Genomic DNA, 18,779 nt, shown 5'->3' on the forward strand with positions numbered 1-18,779 from the left:
AAGCACAGGGCCGGGAGTCAAGAGTTCTGCTCCCATCTCTGACTCTGTGTCACCTTGATAAATCATCTCTTTCACCAGCATTAAATACATCTAAAGAAAAATGAATCATGCAATAGCTATGCTAGCCACAGTGACTGCCAGCTGCCCACTTTACCTTGTAACTATAGTGTGCTGAATAGTTAACCCATTTCCTGACATCAGTCTTGTCCTCTACAGAAATGGACCGAACAGTGGCTTTGGACGCCGAAGTGCTGGGCATGTCAAACTCCACGTCTACATAGCGGACGAAACTGGAAGGCACTTCCTGGTCAGAGCCAAGCTCCAGGTGGCAAAAGAAGCAGTGGGGATGGCCGGAAGCTGGGAATAGAGAAGGTGAAACTTAAAACTGTTGTGAGGATCAACGAGGGCAACACCTACAAAGAAGCATCTTAAAATAGGAGTAAACAGAGAATCTGCTAGAGTAATTTATGAGCTCATAATAGCTACATTGCAGCTGCAGCTTCCAGAGATGACTAAAGTAAACAAGCTGCAGGGATGATAGTTGATCATTCTAGACTGGCTTCAGTGAATGAGAATTCTGGGTATAAACCAGTCACCACAGGGATCAGGAAGGAATTCTCCAACCTATTTCCATGTACAGCACTGGTGTACTGAAGGCAGTTTTTTACTTCCTCTGACGCATCAGGTATTGGGCACAGCCAAAGGCAGGATCTTGCAGTACACAGTCCAATGATGTCTTTCATCTGAGGATCACATCACACTTTCAGCTAGGTATTATAACCATTTTATAGATAGGAAAATAAAATAAAAAAAATTAAATGATTTCTTTAAGGTCACACAGCAAGTCAATGGCAAAGCTAGGAACAGAACCCAGGAATTCCAACTTCTAGTTCATTATTCCATCCCCTTACACAATACTCACTCCTTAAAAAGGGCAATGTAAGTGATAGTTTAAAATTGCAGTGATCTGTGAGCATTATGTTTTGTTTTTTGTCCCCTTTGCCCTGTTGGAAAGCTGTGTGCTCTAGTCATTAGAGCACAGGCTGACCATCAGGACATATGGGTTCTATTCCTGGCTGTCATCAACTCATTGTGACCTTGGGCAAGTCACTTAACCTATTCGTGCCTCAATTTTTCCTTCTGCAAAATGAGGATAGTATCTTTCAAAAGCGCTTTGAGAACCTTGGCTGAAGGGTGTTAGATCAATCCTATGCATGATTATTATCCTTACATTTTGTCTAAGTAAAACAAATCCGTGCATGACACAACAAGGCTCTGGCCATCTGGTTGTGCATGATGATATTTAATTTCTGACCATCCATTTTGCAGTCACTATGGGAGCATTTGCCTTTTATACAAGTTAGCAAGATGCACACTGAGAAGCTAAAAAGGAATGCAGGAGGTTGGGTTTGGGAAGTAAGAGTGGAAAGAAGCCTGTAAGCCCTCCACATGGAGCAGAATGGGAGTACCATACATGATGGGCTTGCAGGATTGGGCCCTGGAAGACCAGCAGTACCCAAACAATGAGCACACCCAGAGTTCATTCCAAAATATCCAGCCCCCTGAGCCTGCAAAGCAAGGCAGGGTCTCTTCAAAGATAGTACTAACTCTTAGCATTGACAGGGTGAAATTCACCCCTGTGCAGAGAGCCAGCACTAGACAACACCTAAGCACCTCTGAGTCCCACTTCAGCCCTCAAAATAGAGCTTAAATGGGATTTATAGGCCTTGTGCAAGTGCTTCTTCAGAGGGGTGAATTTCATCAGCAGAACACTTGGTATTTTCAAAGCACTTCACAAACACTACTCAAATCATGCACAAAGGCTTCCTAATGAAGTTTAAGGTCAACGCTGCTTCTGGTCAGGCCAGAAATAATAATAATATTATTAATAACAAATATTGTATATTGCTGGCTACAGGCTTCAGCAAGGTTGGGGTCCCATTGTGCTAAGGACTGTATAAATGTAGAGTAAATACTGCACAAACAGGCTCTTCAGAATGCATTGGTGTTCCCATTTTTAGTTGGATGGGGGTATGCAGACACGAAAAACAAGGGAGTTAACTAAACGTTTACAGTCTTCAAATACACCTTGACAGAGGTTTTGGACCAAGGTTCAAGGACCCTTATCAGAATGGCTTTGTTCTTCCATAATGGAAAAGCAACTGGAAGCAGGTTTCCAAGAAAACTCCAGTTGTCTACATCTTGAGCACAAGGTTTAAGGGCTGTGCCTTCTCCATGCATATTAAGTCAAGAGCCTATCAAAGACATGCTTCAAGAGAAGGAGGAAAAGGTTTAATTTAAAAGAGCACACAGAACCCCCCAAAATGTTAAAATAATATGGTACTCATTTGTTCCTTGTGTTGCAAAGAAAAGGAGAGTATGACTTTATTTTCTCCAGTAAATGGACTTAAAATAAATAAATAAATAAATAAATAATTTAAACACCGCTGCACTTTAATTCTGGCTTTTCATCTTCAAAACATTTCACAGACAATTTTAAAAAAGCATCTAAATGACTTAGGAGACTCTGGCTACATCTACACTACAGCTGGGAGGTGTGATTCCCAGGTCGGAGAGCCGTGCTTGTGTTAGTGTGCTAAAAACAGCAGTGTAATTGTGGCAGCTTGGGCTTACTGCCTAAGTACCACCCTGTCCAAGATCCCAGGTATGTACTTGGACGGTGAGCCCAAGCTGCTGCCTGTACCGCCATGGCCACGTTGCTACTTTTAGTGCACTAGCTTGATCAGAGTAGCGCATATACATCTACCTGAGAGGGGAACTACACCTCCCAGCTGCAGTGTAGATGTAGCCTACGGGCATGTCGACATTGCAATCCACAGGTGTGACTGTAGCTAGTGTAGACTGTGACATTGCATCCCATAAGGCTTTATGGAAATATGCTTATGAATGTATATATGACATAACTGGAATATGTTTTATGCTACATATGCCATGTAACATATCTCTGTAAAGGTTATGATCTACTGAATCTACTCATCCTATTTGTATGCATGTATCATTTTTGTATTCGAGGTTATGAATATTGGCTGTGTACTTGCTTGATTTTTAAGCAGCCTTAGTAATGCATTTGGTCAGCTTCCTGAGAAAGGAATGTGCAAATTAAGTTACCAATCAAGAAGCACTTAACAGACAATGGATCTTGGAAGGCTCCAATCCACATAAGAAGTCTACATGAGGACGTTCAAGGTAGCATATGAACCATGGCTGCTACCTGTAAGTTCTGAGTCATGCATGGAGATGTGACTTGCCCATGTGACTCCAAAACTCCATCTTGGAGCTGGACTTTGCATAGGAGAGAGGATGGGGGTCTTCACCCGCAAGAGAAAGTCTATTTAAGCCCATGGGAGACCCCTCTATTGTGTCTTCAGGTGGCTCAAGAGATAGCCTCTCCACCCCCAAAGATACCTGAAAGAAACTGGAACAAAGGACAGTAACTACAGAGGTGTAAGTGATTGCTGGACCCAGACTAGAAGGAGACTAGTCTGTAAAGGGAAGCTTACTGGAACTCCTCTGAGGGTGAGGTTTTATCTGTATTCAGTTTTCTTACTGTATTAGACATAGACTTGTGTGTTCTATTTTAATTTGCTTGGTAATTCACTTTGTTCTGTCTGTTTCTACTTGGAACCACTTAAATCCTACTTTCTGTATTTAATAAAATCACTTTTTACTTATTAATTAACCCAGAGTATGTATTAATACCGGGGGGGGGGGACAGCTGTGCATCTCTCTCTATAGTGCTATAGAGGGCGAACAATTTATGAGTTTACCCTGTATAAGCTTTATACAGGGTAAAACGGATTTACTTGGGGTTTGGACCCCATTGGGACTTGAGCATCTGAGTGTTAAAGACAGGAACAATTCTTACGCTGCTTTCAGTTTAAGCCTACAGCTGTTAGGGGATGTGGTTCAGATCTGGGTCTGGGTTTGCAGCAGGCTAGCGGGTCTGGCTCAAACCAAGCAGGGCACTGAAGTCCCAAGCTGGGAGAGCTGGGAAAGCAGGGGCAGAAGTAGTCTTGGCACATCAGCTGCAGCCCCAAGGGGGTTTCTGTGATCCAACCCATCACATAGACATATCCAAACTAGCTCTGATCCAGATAGGTCACAGCTAGCTCGAGTAACAGTAGCAGTGAAGCTATGGCAGCATGACCGGCTTCATGAGATAGCCTTGCCTGCCTGGGACCCTGAGTACATACTCAAGTGCTGGTGCTGCCACGGCTTCACTGCTATTGTTACTCGAACTATCTTTGACAAACTAGCTCAGGTATGTCTACACTGGCTGCAAACACACCTCCCTATTGCAGTGTAGACACATACCCTAAGTACCATTTTACTTAATAAAAATCATATGTAAATACATTTTAAATACATTTCAAAATCTGGGCCTTTTGTCATGAGGCTAAGTCCCATTGACTTTTGAAAACAGGACTTAATGCTTTGAAAATTGTACCCAATATCTATATTTAATCTGCAGACCACCACTGTGTGGTAAGGAAGTATTCCCCTGTTTTGGGTGCAGGAAACTGAAACACAGAGAGGTTAAGGACCAAACTGTGTCTGACTACAGCATGGATGCACAAGGGGAGGGAGCACAAGGAATCTTTCCCAACATTATATATGTCGTGGCTGGGTACAATTACAGTCTCCTTTAAGCACAGAGACTGTATTCTCCTAGAACCTCTGTCAACAGAAACACCCCAGAAAGGGGGACTAACATGGATAGGGGGCAGCATTATATCCACACCTCCAATGGCCAGTGGAGCTGTCCAGCCAGAGAAAGCAGAGCATGCTGAACCATCTGGAGGAATGGTGTAATACGTACATTACCCCTGGGCACAAGGGAACTCCTTGAGGCACAATCCATTGTGGAGCTACCTTGGAGTGTGGGGCTTGGGGAAGAGTATGGCTGTGTACCAACTCCAATGCAGACCTGTGACTTGCCAAAGGCCACAGAGAAAATTACAGTGTCAGAACTGGGACACAAAGTCAGGAATTCCTGGCTCCTGATCCTGTGTTTAAAAATAGATCTTGGCTGCCTATCAAAGTGGGCATTTCCTAAGCTGCAGTAGAGCTATGAGCATGCACATTAAATGCTGTCAAGAGCCAATAATACCTCCTGGGAAAGACAGTTCCACCAGTTACAGGCAAGGCTGGGAGCACTGCTTATTAAAGTTGCCCAACATTTCCCATTATAAGACCCTATTTTCAGTTGCTTATAACTTTGACAAACTTTAACTATTTGGACTGAAACAGAGCCACTGAGCATTCTTTAGCCCAGGACTACCAGGCTCAGAAGCACTTTCCATGCAATGGCTGCTCCAGGCTGGGGTGGGCCCAGGCACTGGAACTAAGAGAAAGGAACACATTTTATTCTTCTCTGACAGTCTGTTATGCACTAACAGCTGTAAGAGGCTCGAGCATGCTCAGTGAGGATGGGCTCGTCAGAGATTTTTGCTGTTAAACTCTAACAAATCTATATGGAGCATGCAACTTTTCAAAGGTTTATAAGTTGGCCAAATTTTGGTGGATTTTCATGTGAACAGTAAATGGCACATCCCTGACACAAAGACCACCCCTTGCCAACTTTGAAATCCCTGCTTCAAAGCATGGGGTCACTAGAGCATTTCAGAAGAAAGATATCAAGAATTTTGTAACATGGGCTAAACAATGGATGTGTCCCTAGCCTCCTTCTCTGATTCCTCTCTGGCTGAAGTTTAAAAAAAAGCCAGAGGAAGATGCCTGGTATGTAAAAATTTAAGCCCAAACAGTTAAAGTTTGTCAAAACAAGGTCTTGTAATAGAAAATGTCAAGCAATTTAAATGATAGGTGGTGCAACTAGCCCCACATATAATACAAAAAACACCTTGGACACTGCATAGCGTCATAAGAATGAAACTAAATATTGAATCTACTTGTCTGACAACACAGGACAAATAAGCAAGGCCTTTAACTATCACAACAAACCTAATGTTTATTTATTTGAACTTACTGTTTCTGATTGTTTATAGAGTGCCACTGATGCACTTGAGACAAAACAAATATGGTCTGCTGTGAAAAACTTGCAATCTAAGAGCCTCAGCCAACTCCCACCAAAGTCAATGGTAAAACTCCCACTGACTTCAAAGACAGCAGGATCAGTCCCTAAATTAGCCTAAATTATGTTGGTTTACACATAACATGACCCCATGAACTGTAGTCAGTTGAACTCTGCACAACTGAACTGAGCCATAAATTATGTGGGGAAGGTGTCATTTATTTTTAAACTATTTAATCAATTCTAGTAGTAGTAATGAGTAACAGTACATGCAGATTTCACTGTGCACATAACTGAAACATTTACTGTTGGTGCCCACTCAAATGTCTGGCACTTATGTTAACTAAGTGAAATGTCTGTGAATGCAAAAAATACACAAAGTTATAATGACATACATGGAAGCCATGCAGTTATTAATTGACCAGGGGTCACAAAATAGAACATTATACTTTTATTTCCCCCGCCACACCCAATCAGACCCCTCAGTCTGAAAGAGGATAAAGTTTGTAGTAAAACCGAGAAGACATCAGACAGATTCATCCTCTTCTTGGTTTCCTGCCTCCCTAAGGAACAAACACCTCATTCTCACTTTCAATGACTCACTCCTCACAATAAAGTCCATGTTGAAAATTTTCTGTGTTTCAGAAATGGGCTTGAGCTGCCATGTTCGGAAGGGACCTGGTTCAACTGTCTCTGAAGTTCAGAGGTGGTGAGATCTAGGGTTTTAATTTGGCCCACTTTACAGGTAGGGCCAGCCAGCATGCTTGGGACTGGATCCATAGCCAAATTGCTCCACAGTTCAGGATATCTAGATCCAAGATTCTGGTTTGGGTCACACCTCTGCTTTGTTTGTACAGCTTTTTCCCCACTATCATGAAGCCTCTGTATGGATATTTTTTTAACATTCTTTTGTTCCACTGCTTAGAGGGTAAAAACACATGCTAGTTCTCTTGTACTGGATCACATCCAGTTGTGACTGAGGCTCCATGGGGCCTATAAACAGGCTTCCTTTATCAGCCAGTGTCAACATGTTCATTGTGAATCAGAGAAGAGCAATAGACTTTACCAAACTGTACTGGGAAGAAGCTCAGCAACATACTCTGTGGAATCTTGCCATTAGTTGCCTCCAAGAGAAAAACACAGGCTAAATACATGGATTGATTCAGTCATATGCTTTTGAATTTGTAGCCACAAGCAAATGGCCCAGACACTTTCGCAGATGGTCCTGGTGGCAGGTTGTAAAGCTGGAGAGCATAGGGCCTGTTCATATCAGGAACCACAAAGACAAGAAGTCAGGATAAGGCAGTGAAGCTACAGAAATAATTCTTAGAGACTGGTGCTTGGATTTTATGATCTGCAAGTGAGCACTGGGTTAAATGGTTTAGGACTTGGTTACCTTAGTGACCCACCACTCTCTCCCCCCAATACCACCTTCAGTGGCAGTCAGTAAGGACAGGCAGCTAGATCCCCCTTAATTTAAACTGGAGGGAGCTGCTGCACAGTATTTTCCATGGGGGTCCTTGAAAGTGGAATTTGCCCTCCCTTTTTGGTTTACCAGAGCTTGGATTTGTCAACATTCAGGGCATGCAAAAAAGCCCACCCTTTGATAAGGGCTGAAGTTTGTGGGTGGCTAGATGTGTGGGTCTCTATTATTATATTTTGGGTGACTATTGTGGGTGGCTTCATTCAGGCAACTGTGTATTTTTTTTAAAATTTGTTGTATATTCTGAGCATCTAGAGGCATGGGATAAGTGCTGTCAAGAAATATAAATAGCCCCTGAGAGGCAGGGATGGATTCAAACTATACTAGGCCTGCCTCCACCAATACTCTAGGATTCCCTCCCACACCACCTCCCACAGATATAGTGGCCATGTCATAATGCTTGCTCCCCTCTCTTTTCCCTCAAATCACACTGTGACCTGACAGGAGGGGCTGTCTCCAGCCAGGGCACCTCTCTTCCTCCCAGGTGTATCAGACATGTGTCGCTACTGCTCAGTACTGTGTGGGACGACTCTCCAACAGCAGGGAGTGCATCTCAGCTTCATCCTCCCCTTCTGGGAGGCAGATGTAAGGTCACAGACAGAGACCAGGACAAAACTGGAAACTTGGGTTAACATTTCACAGAAGGTGAAAGAAAGTGGGTTAGAGAGCATCGCTAATGGCTTGAGCAGGCAAAAAAGTCAAGAATTCTGGAATCTGACCTGGGGGGTCATGCAGGCGGCACAGTGGGATTTTCCTAGCAAGCACATAATTATTTGCGTGTAGGGTCAGGCTGACAGTATGGCTTTTTCCAGGCATGCTGCTATTGACATGAGATTAGTCTTTCATCCTGATGTTTCTTTTTATTCCCCCTACTCTTTGCTTCTAGTCTTTCCTCCAAAGTAAACTCTCCAAGCCTCATTTGTTGTCAGACTGATGTCTATCCAGGTTTGTACTCTGTGGTGTATTCTAAGGTGTTGGCCTTATTGAGCTAAAAAGTGATCCAAAAGGTGAGAAACACCTAGTTCAATGCTTTCCTTCCCTCCTGCCAAATGAGAACAGATGTTCTCAGAAAGGACCAGCTCTGGAGCATCATTGAACTTTTCTTGTAGGGAAAACGTACAGGCAGAAACCTGCCCAGTGAGGCAGGTACAGGAACAAGTCAGTGTTTTAAACAGCATTTATGCATAGAACTCCATTAGCCAAGGGCATGGGAACCAGAAAAGGTAATTTACTATAAACAGAAAGTGAACTAGATTGGTCAGATTTTACTGCCCAAGCTGGGTGAAGGGCAGAAAGTGAAGAAATGGTAAGGGTGGTAAAAAGTAAATTAGATTTCACGGATTACTTGAATGTTAATAATTAAAGGTATAACTATAAAAATACAGGGCAGGACAGATTTTTAAGTTATATGATTTACCTTGACAGTGTCCCTTTAAATGTTTAATCAGGTCTTAGTCCCTGTCCGCACTAGTTGAAAGATGTAGCCACAAGTTGTTGCATGGAATACTTTTAGCTTGTAATGTCTACACAGTGCCCTTTGTCCACACACAACCACCATACCTCGTACGTGTATGAACTCTGGCTGCAACAAATGCAGTGAGATCTTTGTCTCAGGTCTTCCTGAACCAGTGCAATTTACAACATTGTGGATAGGAAGTCACAAGGGCTGGAGCTACAGTGATTCAGCTGGCCCCCCTTATATCACACAATACAGTGCCTTACATTTGGAAGTTACCCAAAAAGTACCTGTTCTCAGAAACAGTGTAGTGCATTATAGGAAAGCTTAGGCAAGAGTCCCAGAATGCACTGAAAAAAATCATGGTTGGAAGGCATATCTGCATGTGGCTACACCAAAATGGTTTTGTCAAAAACAGTGTTTCTTTGTGAGACACATTAAATCACTGTTAGGGAGAGTAAGACAACCAGCCATTTCATGCAACTGATGCCCCTTTGAACCTTCCAAAAGGACAACGGTTTATCCACTGTACCGTGTAACTCCTATGTCCCCCAGCCCCCAAAATATACCTTTTCTTTAAGTTTATCCACTCAGACACAGTACTCTCTACTCACCTGAGTTTTTGTCAGGCAGTCGGTTTATCCTCCATACAATGGAATTAAAGGCATGCTCATATTTGGCAGTTCCCAAAGTTACTCTCATTACCGGCTCAGAACCAGACACGCTGGTTGATCCAAAACTGGCACCCTTGTTCACCTTGGCTTTCAAAGACTTTTCTCCCAGGACACTTTCCCTGCGGAAGTTTTTCACCCACTCATTTGGCACTGGGTAGCGGACCATCACGTTTTCACAGGGGACCTGAGTTAGAGGGTCGCAGTTGGAGGAGAACCCAGTGGACATCATCAGCCAGCTCTGGACCTCCACTTCAGCACCTTTGACAGTGGCTGCTGTTCTCAGAGTGAAAGGCAAAGTCTTCTCAGAAAACACAGTCCTGAACCGCATCAGCTCGAATCGGCAGGCATCCAAGGGATTAAACTGGATAACTTGGGAGCTGTTAAACATTTCCTCATCCACACATGAATGGAACCGGCAGTTATACAACTTAATCCACTTCGTGGTAGTGGTAGGCATAATATCCTGCCGTGCAACGATTTCATTCCCTTTTATAAGTATGTCATTAAGGCCCAGCCTGCATTCTGCGAGGCCAGAAAGGAAGCTGAGAACATGTACATGTGTCAGCACACTGTGCTGGAGAATCCTATGGTCTCCTTTGGCCAAAATGCCATGAAACTCATCTTTGACATCAACAATGATTTCTTCCTCTTGATAGTTTAATCCTACTGTGCTCAGATCTGTTGATGAGGCTGGCAAGTCCATTAGTATATCCTGAACTGCGCTGATGAAACTAAGGAAGTCTTCATAATCAGTAGTGCCTAGCTTTATCACTTGTTCCCTTTCTGCTGCATGGCTGATTGCTGGTTTAGGCTGATACTTCCTTTTCTCCTTGTAGATGGTGCGGTCTATCCGCACACTGTGTATCCTTCCATTCTCATCATAGTTTTGGAGTTTGGGCTCTGAAATCTCATGATTGATCTCAAGTTTGAATTCCTTGAAGGGCCTCTCCAGACCCTTCTCATAAAAAAGCTGTAGATACCCGCTCGCTGTCAGTTTGATGTAGATTGGCCCCCAATGCCTAGATGACATGATGTTCTTCTTCTCTGGTATTCTGAGCATCATTGGCCAGCCATCCTTGGGCTGAGATGAGGCCAAGTTCAACAATGTGCCATCCACCTCAAATGGCATCAGGGGGTCATCATCAGGTAGAGTTGGGCTGCTCAGGTGATCTGGATCCCCAATCCGGAGCTGCTTGAGCTGCTCGACAGCATCTGTGTGGGTTAAGTTTTTGCTTGACTCATCGAAGCTGATGGTGTCAGGTTCTTGGTAGAGGATAATAAGGGAGTCTCTTTGGCTTTGGCCTGGAGCACTGGAGAGAGAGGAGCTGTGGGAACGCTTATCTCGTTCCTCTAAGAATGAGCTGAACGGGTTGATGGGTGAGGGTTGGACATCCCTCAGAGACTCATCCAGGAAGGGGTTAGTAGCACTCCAGGGGGGTGTTCCAACAGAAGGCAGCCTATTTAAGGAGGAAAGATCTAGCTTTTGAACTTTAGTGAGGTCCACCAACGTGCTCCTGGGGCGCTCCCTCTTCTTAAAGGATGCAGCAAGGTTACAGTTAACATCTGCAGTCTGCGTTGCTATTGGTGGGGTGTCTGGTTTCAAGGGAGAAAGCTTCTGTAGGGAAGCAGAGCTGACTTCATTGTCATCGAAAGTCACCCAGCTGGGGAAACGAGCAGTGGTTGGGGTAGGAGAGTGCCCATTCATGGGGGTGCTGTTCAGCTGCCAGTTGACAGCCTCCATATCTACCTCTTCATCTTCCTGGAAAGACGAGGAATTGTCTTTAAAGAGAGAAAAAGAGAGAGAAAAGGGAAATTTCAGTCCATTAGTCTGAAATCAACTAGTTCTTTTCTCTAAAGGAGAAACTTTGTGGGCACCGTAGTTTGCATGCACAAAATGAGCTAATTCGCATGCTGTGCAAGGCAACTGGTCAAACAACTTGGCTGAAAGGCCAAAGAGTCTGATAAGAATTACTGCGGGACCCGGTACCGGCCAGTCACCTCCAAAGGGACAGAGAAACAAAGGTACAAAGAAGCAGCAGGAGACAAATGAAGAAAAGAGGAATGATAGCAGGGATTGTACCTTCCTCCTCTCTCCCAAACAAAACAAAAACTAAAAAGGAGAAAACAAACACCTACCATATTGCAGTCATTTTTTTCTGTAATTTTTTTTCCTTGCAGCTTTCTTCTTTACTCCCTCTCTCCTTTCATTCTTTCTCTCTCCTTTTTCCTCTTTTGTTCCTTCTCTTCCTCCTTTCTCTCTTGTTCCTTCTCTTTCTGTTCTTTCCCTTCTGCTCCCTCTCCCCCATGTGCTTTTGGGTTGTTGAATCCAATGGGAAGAGGGAGTGAAAGTGGTGGAAGCTCTTTTTTCTGCCACTCCCACTCCATCTCCATGTGCTTCGGCTGCTCTATTGCTGTTAGCATTAAAGCACATGGGGAAAGAGCATAAGCACTGGAAAAGGTGCCTGAATGACATGCATTGCACAGGAGACATTCAATAAGGCTGTTTACTTGGCCTGCCTTGTGGAGAATTATCAGTCAGCCCTAAGAGGTCTGTGAAATACTTCTCAGGGAAGCTGAGAACTAATGATGCAGGAATGGGTAAAGAAAGATATATTCCAGGCCTGTATTGTGCAAGTTTTCCCCACAGTCTCTTAGTCTAGCACACCATTCTTCACCTGTAACAGCTTCTATTTTTCTAGACCTGGGGTCCCCATACACAGCTCTGCCAATGCACTTCAGTCCGGACCTGCACTACCCCCTGCTATTCCAGTCCTGGATGTTTCCCAAGTAGAGGCTCCCAGTGGTGGTGAATTGTGTGGTGGTGTTTATATACAGAACACACACAACTGGGAATGTTCTGAGGCTGAAGCGTTTAATCTCCATTGGCTTGGAGAGCAGGATCACAGAAGCTGCTCCCAAAAATGGGCATCCTGTCTGGAATTATAACCTGCTGCTGCACCATGAGTTCACCATACTTAACATACAGAAATGTCAACATCCTTACCTCTTAAATTTGCAGCAAAATGCAGATTATGTACTTTGCAAAACTCATTGCTCTGAAGTGCAAGAAAAGAGACTGTAAAAACCACACTTATGTGCCGCCTATGTTTGCACTCTGGGCAACTGCTGTGTCACATCTGCTTATTGCATAGACAAACACAAGCATTTATAGTGCAGTCATCCCCTTGGAGGAGAGAGCTTGATTCCCATCTGCCTCACCCACATCAGCAAAATCTGAGAGCTAAATTCAGATTCCAACTGTTGTCTACTAAACTGAACACACAAGTCAGGAGACCTGGGTTTTAGTTCTGGCTGTGCGACTATGTGACCCTGGGTCACTTCACATTTCTGGGCCTCTGTTATGCCATCGGTATAAAGGGATAATGACACTTACCCAACCTTGTAAAATACTTTGAGATCTACATATGGAACATGTTATATAGCATTATTATCGTGATCACTGGTGATTGTGTATGAAGAAGAAAGTATCCAACTAACTTTTCAGATCCCAATTTAATAATAAAATTATAATAATAATAATACGTTTTTCTTCCATACATCTTGAAGTGCTTTATAAAAGAAAGAGTCACTATCTCAGTTTATCAGATTTCCTCCTCACCCTGCACACTCAACCAGGTCTTAGTCTTAGATTTGCACATAAGATGCAACTTTTGTACAAATACTAACCACAGTTCCTGCTCCTGGGAGGGGTGGTAGATCCTGCATGCCCACTCAATAAACTTCCACCCCAGGTCTATACATGGATTGGGGGACAGGGGGGAGAGAGTGACTTTCACTTCCACACCCTTCCCCCAAACCAGCTCCAAAGCATTTTTTTTTTAAATTACCAAGTACAAAACTGAACTCATTGGGAACTGGCCTTCTGCTCTCTAGTCCCCATCCCCACACTGCTAAACCTCTCTCGAAGTAGCTTCTCTCCTCAGTGGCTAGCCAGCAAGCATATAGCTGCTTGGAGAAAGAGCAAAGAGCTCACCTGGTCCTGAGGTTTATTTCTCATCTAAGGTCATAATCCATCCTTTGTGGTATCACAGCCATCAACTTGCAGAAACCAACTGTGATGCCACAGAGGATTAGGACTTCAGGTGGGTGGAGAGTGGTAGACAAACAGAGATCCTGATTTCATACGAAAGAAATACAGGCAGCATTCCCACTAAAAAGAAGATCTGTCAGAGTTTTCCCACAGGGTATAAGCAGGCCTTTTTAAAATCAAAGCTGCTTTTGTGATACAGGAGCCTAAAAATGCAGCCAAAAATTATTTTTTTAAAAAATGGTAGTTTTATAACTTTAAGTGACTTCATTGTTTATTTTATTTTAGGTGAAAACCAGAGCAAATTAGTATTTGATTCCGGTCATCTGTAAAGAGATCACATCATGGAGAGGGGAGGCAATAAACCGTCTTTATCCTACACTGAAATCAAATTAAATACAGTGTTCAGTTGCCAAACTGGAGGGAGTTCAGAGAAGAATGATGAATATTGTTTAAGGGCTGGAAGAATTACACTGATGAGGAGAGCTAAACAGGCATAGCTTGGCTAATAAGGACTAAAGGGTGGGGGAATATTATCACTGTCTTCAAATATTTGATGTAAACATGGGCCAGGGAGAGAAATTGTTTAGCTTGGCCTCTATGGTTATAACTAAGCGGAGGGGGATAATATTAAGAAAAAGATAAGGTAGGATTAATATCAGGAAAAGCTTCCTGAGAACTGGATGTGCCAGCCTGCAGAACAGACTCCCAACAGAAGTAGTGTGGAAGCTCCAGTACATGGGCCATTTACAATTAGACTAGAGTCATTAGACCAATATATTGTGGGAACAACCTTGAACAGGCCAAAGGATGGGGTAGTTGGGACTGAATGGGATTGTCTCCATTTCTGATTTAGATTAATTTATGAATCAGTGTGACTATTTTTTTTAAACACAAAGGGAATTTTTTCACTCCAAGTTACAAAACATCAGCATTTCTAAATTGAAAATGAGAGAGACCCATCAATACAGTGACACTTTGAGAGGTGTGGCTAAAAGAGTATCCTATTCGCTGAACAGATAAGAACAGCACTTAACCACCCTGCAGGAATAGCTGGATTTGATTTAAGCACGTTAATATTTCCACTGCACAAAATATATCAAGACTTGCTGACAGAGAGCAGAAGACCTGACAGAGAATGAATCCAAAAGGAGAAGGGTTAGTTCTGCACTAAAGAAAATAAAAAGCAGTCAAAATAAAGTAATCAAGCCCCTTTGTCTCTCTTGCTTAATGTGCTTTGTTTCTGCAAAGCAAATTACTTTTATAGGTGTATCTTTAGCCAAAATTAAAATGTCTTAACTGCTTGAATTCCCTTGCCAGAAGGCATCCTGCCATAGCTCCAGCCCAGCTGCCAAATATTGCCAGATACATCCAGGTAGAACATCCTTGCCATTCCACTAAAAAATCTGGGCAGACTAGGGGAAAGCCTCTACTGTGCTATTAAATGTCCAGGTAGAGGGCCCTTGCTGTATTACTGCACCTTCCACGAGTTTCTTACCATTGCACTGACTCTACAAGGTCAGCAAATAGCAGCAGCAAAAGGTTTCACATTTCAGCATTATAAACTAAGCACGGTACTAAACAATAAAGCAGATGGCAAATGGAACATCTCGCTGTGTCCGCCAAGCCTCTTATAATTCACTACATGGGAATGGAGTCATTGATTTGCTTTATTGCTTCATTTATAATTTTTCTCTTTAATTTTTTGGGGGCCTGAACTCTCTTCTTTTAGAAGCCACGAAGTGTCATGTTACCTCTACCTCAGAAAAATAACTGCCTCGCAGGAGCTTGAGGAATTGATGCCTTCACGGCTCTTCACGGATTTGGTAGCACTAGTGTCACATAGGTAGGAAGAAGCTCTTGAAGGCATTAAATCACCTGAAGTGAAGAGTGTTCTGAATAGGATTATTGCTCTGAAAAAAAATCCAATGTAAAAGCTTGGATTTTCATTGCCTATAACAAACAACTTAAGTGCCAGTACCATACACAAGGGAACTATAGACTGCTTTGGAAAACTTGGATGGCAATATATGCTTCTCATGGATGCCTTGAACATTGGTGCTGGGTTTGGAGATCACTTAGGCTTAGTCTAAAGTAGAAAAGGTTTCCTGGTATAGTTATATGCCAGTTCCTGAAACAAAATAAGCTACACTGGGAAAAACACTTTTTTTTTGGTTTTTGCTGGTATAAGTATGTCCACTCTTGGGCATTTGCCAGTATAGAAATGTTGTAAAACAAACAAACAAAATCACACGCTTAACTGACATTACAGTGAGAAAAAATCTAGTGTAAATCTGGCCTTAGTGAATCAACTCAGTATTGAGGAAGCCAGTTACAATGATGACAGCTTCTATTTACCCATAAGCAATGACAGGGAAAAAGTACAGATAAAGAGGAGCGGGGTGAAATCTATCATTAGATTGTTGGGCATTTGTTTGAGTTTGGCCTAAGAACATAAGAATTTTCATACTTGTGTCAGACTGACAGTGGCCAGTATCAGAGCTTCAGTTAGAGTGAACAGAATAGGGCAGTTGCAATGAACCACACCTGTCTTCCCCTCCCAGCTTCTGGCTGTCAAGAGGTTTAGGGTCGCTCTGAGCGTGGGGTTGACATCCCTGACCATCTTGGCTAATAGCTATAGATAGACCTATCCTCCATGAACTTATCTAGTTCTTTTTTGAACCCTGTTATACTTTTGTCAATCACATCTCATGGTAATGAGTTTCACAGGTTAATTGGGTATTGTGTGGAAAAAGTGCTTCCTCTTGTTTGTATTAAACCTGCTGCCTATTAATTTCACTGGGTGATCTCTGGCTTTTGTATTGTGGAAAAGGGTACATAACACTTCTCAATTCATTTTTTTCCACACCATTCATGATTTTATAGATCTCTATTATATCCCTCCTTTATCGTCTCTTTTCTAAGCAGAAGAGTCCTAATCTTTAGTCTCTCCTCATATGGAAGCTGTTCCATATCCATGATCATCTTTGTTGCCCTTCTCTGAACCTCTTCCAGTTCCACTATATCATTTCTGAGATGGGGCAACCAGAAGTGGACACAGTATTAAAGGTGTGGATGCACCATGGATTTATATAGTGGCATTATGATATTTTCTGACAGGGATTATCTTTTCATGTGCTGCATGTAGATGGTTATTTCCCAGGGTAACCTTTTTCAGATCAAAGTCCCATGTACTAAGATGATCAGTGAGAGTGCCCAGTTATTCACTCCAGTAGGTGAGCTGGAAGTTCTGTAAACTTCCAAATGGAGGCAACACAGTTTAGTGCCAGAAGTGCCCAACCTGTGGGTTGCAAGCAATTAACGTTGTACAGAGGACCGAACCCCCTCAGAATCAGAGCTCCCTCTATTCTCATTGACATCACTGGTCAAGGTGCCAACAAAGTCAGCAAAAGCCACAACCCACGCTTCAGAGTCCTGTGGGTTTTTTATAAGTTCATGGAAAGCTACTGTGCGGTTGACAGTCCTGTTTCCATAGTCTTTTAACTCAATGTTATTTAAAAACAAGTCAACCTTGAAAAATCTCAGTATATGTTATGCCTTTACAGTTTTGAAACATATCATTTCTTAAACAGTCTAGGAACATATCAACACAAATCTAGTTCCCAAAACAAAATTCAAACCAGGTTTCCTGCATGGATTGCTTAAGTGGTTTTAAGCCATTCCCCAAAACTCCTGGGTGACAATCAATAGGCCTTAAATCTCTTACAGTTTCTCTCCTAGAAGTAGGTGAGGTCAGCATTGTCACAACAGGAGAGCCACGGAGCAGCAGCAGGTCTGTTCTGTGACAACTATTGTAGCTTTGGAGTTGGAGCAGGCCTAGAACTTCTACTCTGGGTAAACGATTGGCGGGGCATCTCTGCAGCATCTGAAATGCTGTCCCACCCACATGCCCTATCCTGTACAGTGGAACCACACCAGTTCTGGTGTGTCAGGGAACTTCTGAAGCCATGTAAGGGTTGAGGCAGAATTGCCCCTTATAAAATAGTAAAATGGATACAGGATTTGTTATTCCTGGGGTTTTAGAGCTATCTAGCAATCTAGCAATGGGATGTTGACCCAAAGCTTAATTGTATTTGGTCTCCAGTTTAGAGTCTACTGTTAAAATGAAATGAAGCAATCCTTGTGGAAGTTAGTGCTCAATTCACTGAATGCAAATGAAATTCATCTGTATTTGAAACAGGGCTGATGTTAATCTGGAAAAGCCATTTAGGCTATTTTACTTCTATCGAGAATTGTCATGATTAATTCACATTAATCCATGTATTGGAACTTTGCTTAAGTAATAATTAGCCCAGTGTAGGGAACGGACTCTTCAGTATTTCAGATTAAAATTGCTGCAGGTTTGGTGTGAAACTCCACTGTGCTTAACCAGGCCACTAATGTAGGTACCTTAAGTTGGGCACCCAATTTAGAACAGTTTAGCTTCAGGTCTAGGAAAGGTATTACATAACAACATAAGAATGGCCATAATGGGTCAGACCAAAGGTCCATCAAGCCCAGTATCCTGTCCTCTGACAGTGGCCAATGGCAGGTGTCCCAAAGGGAATGAACAGACAGGTTATCATCAAGTGATCCATGTCCTGTCACCCAGCCCCAGCTTCTGGCAAACAGAGGCTAGGGAAACCATTCCTGCCCATCCTGGCCAATAGCCATTGATGGACCTATCTTCCATGAATCTGTCTAGCTCCCTTTTGACCCCCATTATAGTACTGGCCTTCACAACACCCTCTGGCAAGGCATTCCAGAGGTTGACAGTGCGTTGAGTGAAAAAATACTTTCTTGTGTTTGTGTTAAACCTGCTACCCATTAATTTCATTTGGTGGCCCCTTGTTATTGTATCATGAGGAGTATCATCATACTTCCTTATTTACTTTCTCTATACCACTCATAATTTTATAGACGTCTATCATATATCCTCCATATTCCGAGCGTCACAGCTACTGACCTGAAGAAGAGCTCCATGTGGCTCAAAAGCTTATCTCTCTCTCTCACCAACAGAAGTTGGTCCAGTGAAAGATATTACCTCACCTATCTTTTCTCTCTTA

General features: G+C 42.8%; 1 protein-coding gene across 1 annotated transcript in view; it reads right to left on the reverse strand.

Annotated features, from left to right (window-relative positions):
• The window catches only part of LOC311521486 (stonin-2-like), a 168,414-nt gene that overhangs the window by 62,956 nt on the left and 86,679 nt on the right, over window positions 1-18,779 (reverse strand). Inside the window, exons 5-6 of the mRNA XM_084629815.1 lie at window positions 9,606-11,444; window positions 155-357 (exon numbers count right to left, since the gene is read on the reverse strand). Of these exons, the coding sequence (XP_084485941.1) occupies window positions 155-357; window positions 9,606-11,444 (2,042 nt within the window). The remainder of the gene's footprint in view (window positions 1-154; window positions 358-9,605; window positions 11,445-18,779) is intronic.

Source organism: Lepidochelys olivacea (assembly GCF_965140295.1).
Source record: "Lepidochelys olivacea isolate rLepOli2 genome assembly, chromosome: 6".
Classification (NCBI taxonomy): Eukaryota; Metazoa; Chordata; order Testudines; family Cheloniidae; genus Lepidochelys; species Lepidochelys olivacea.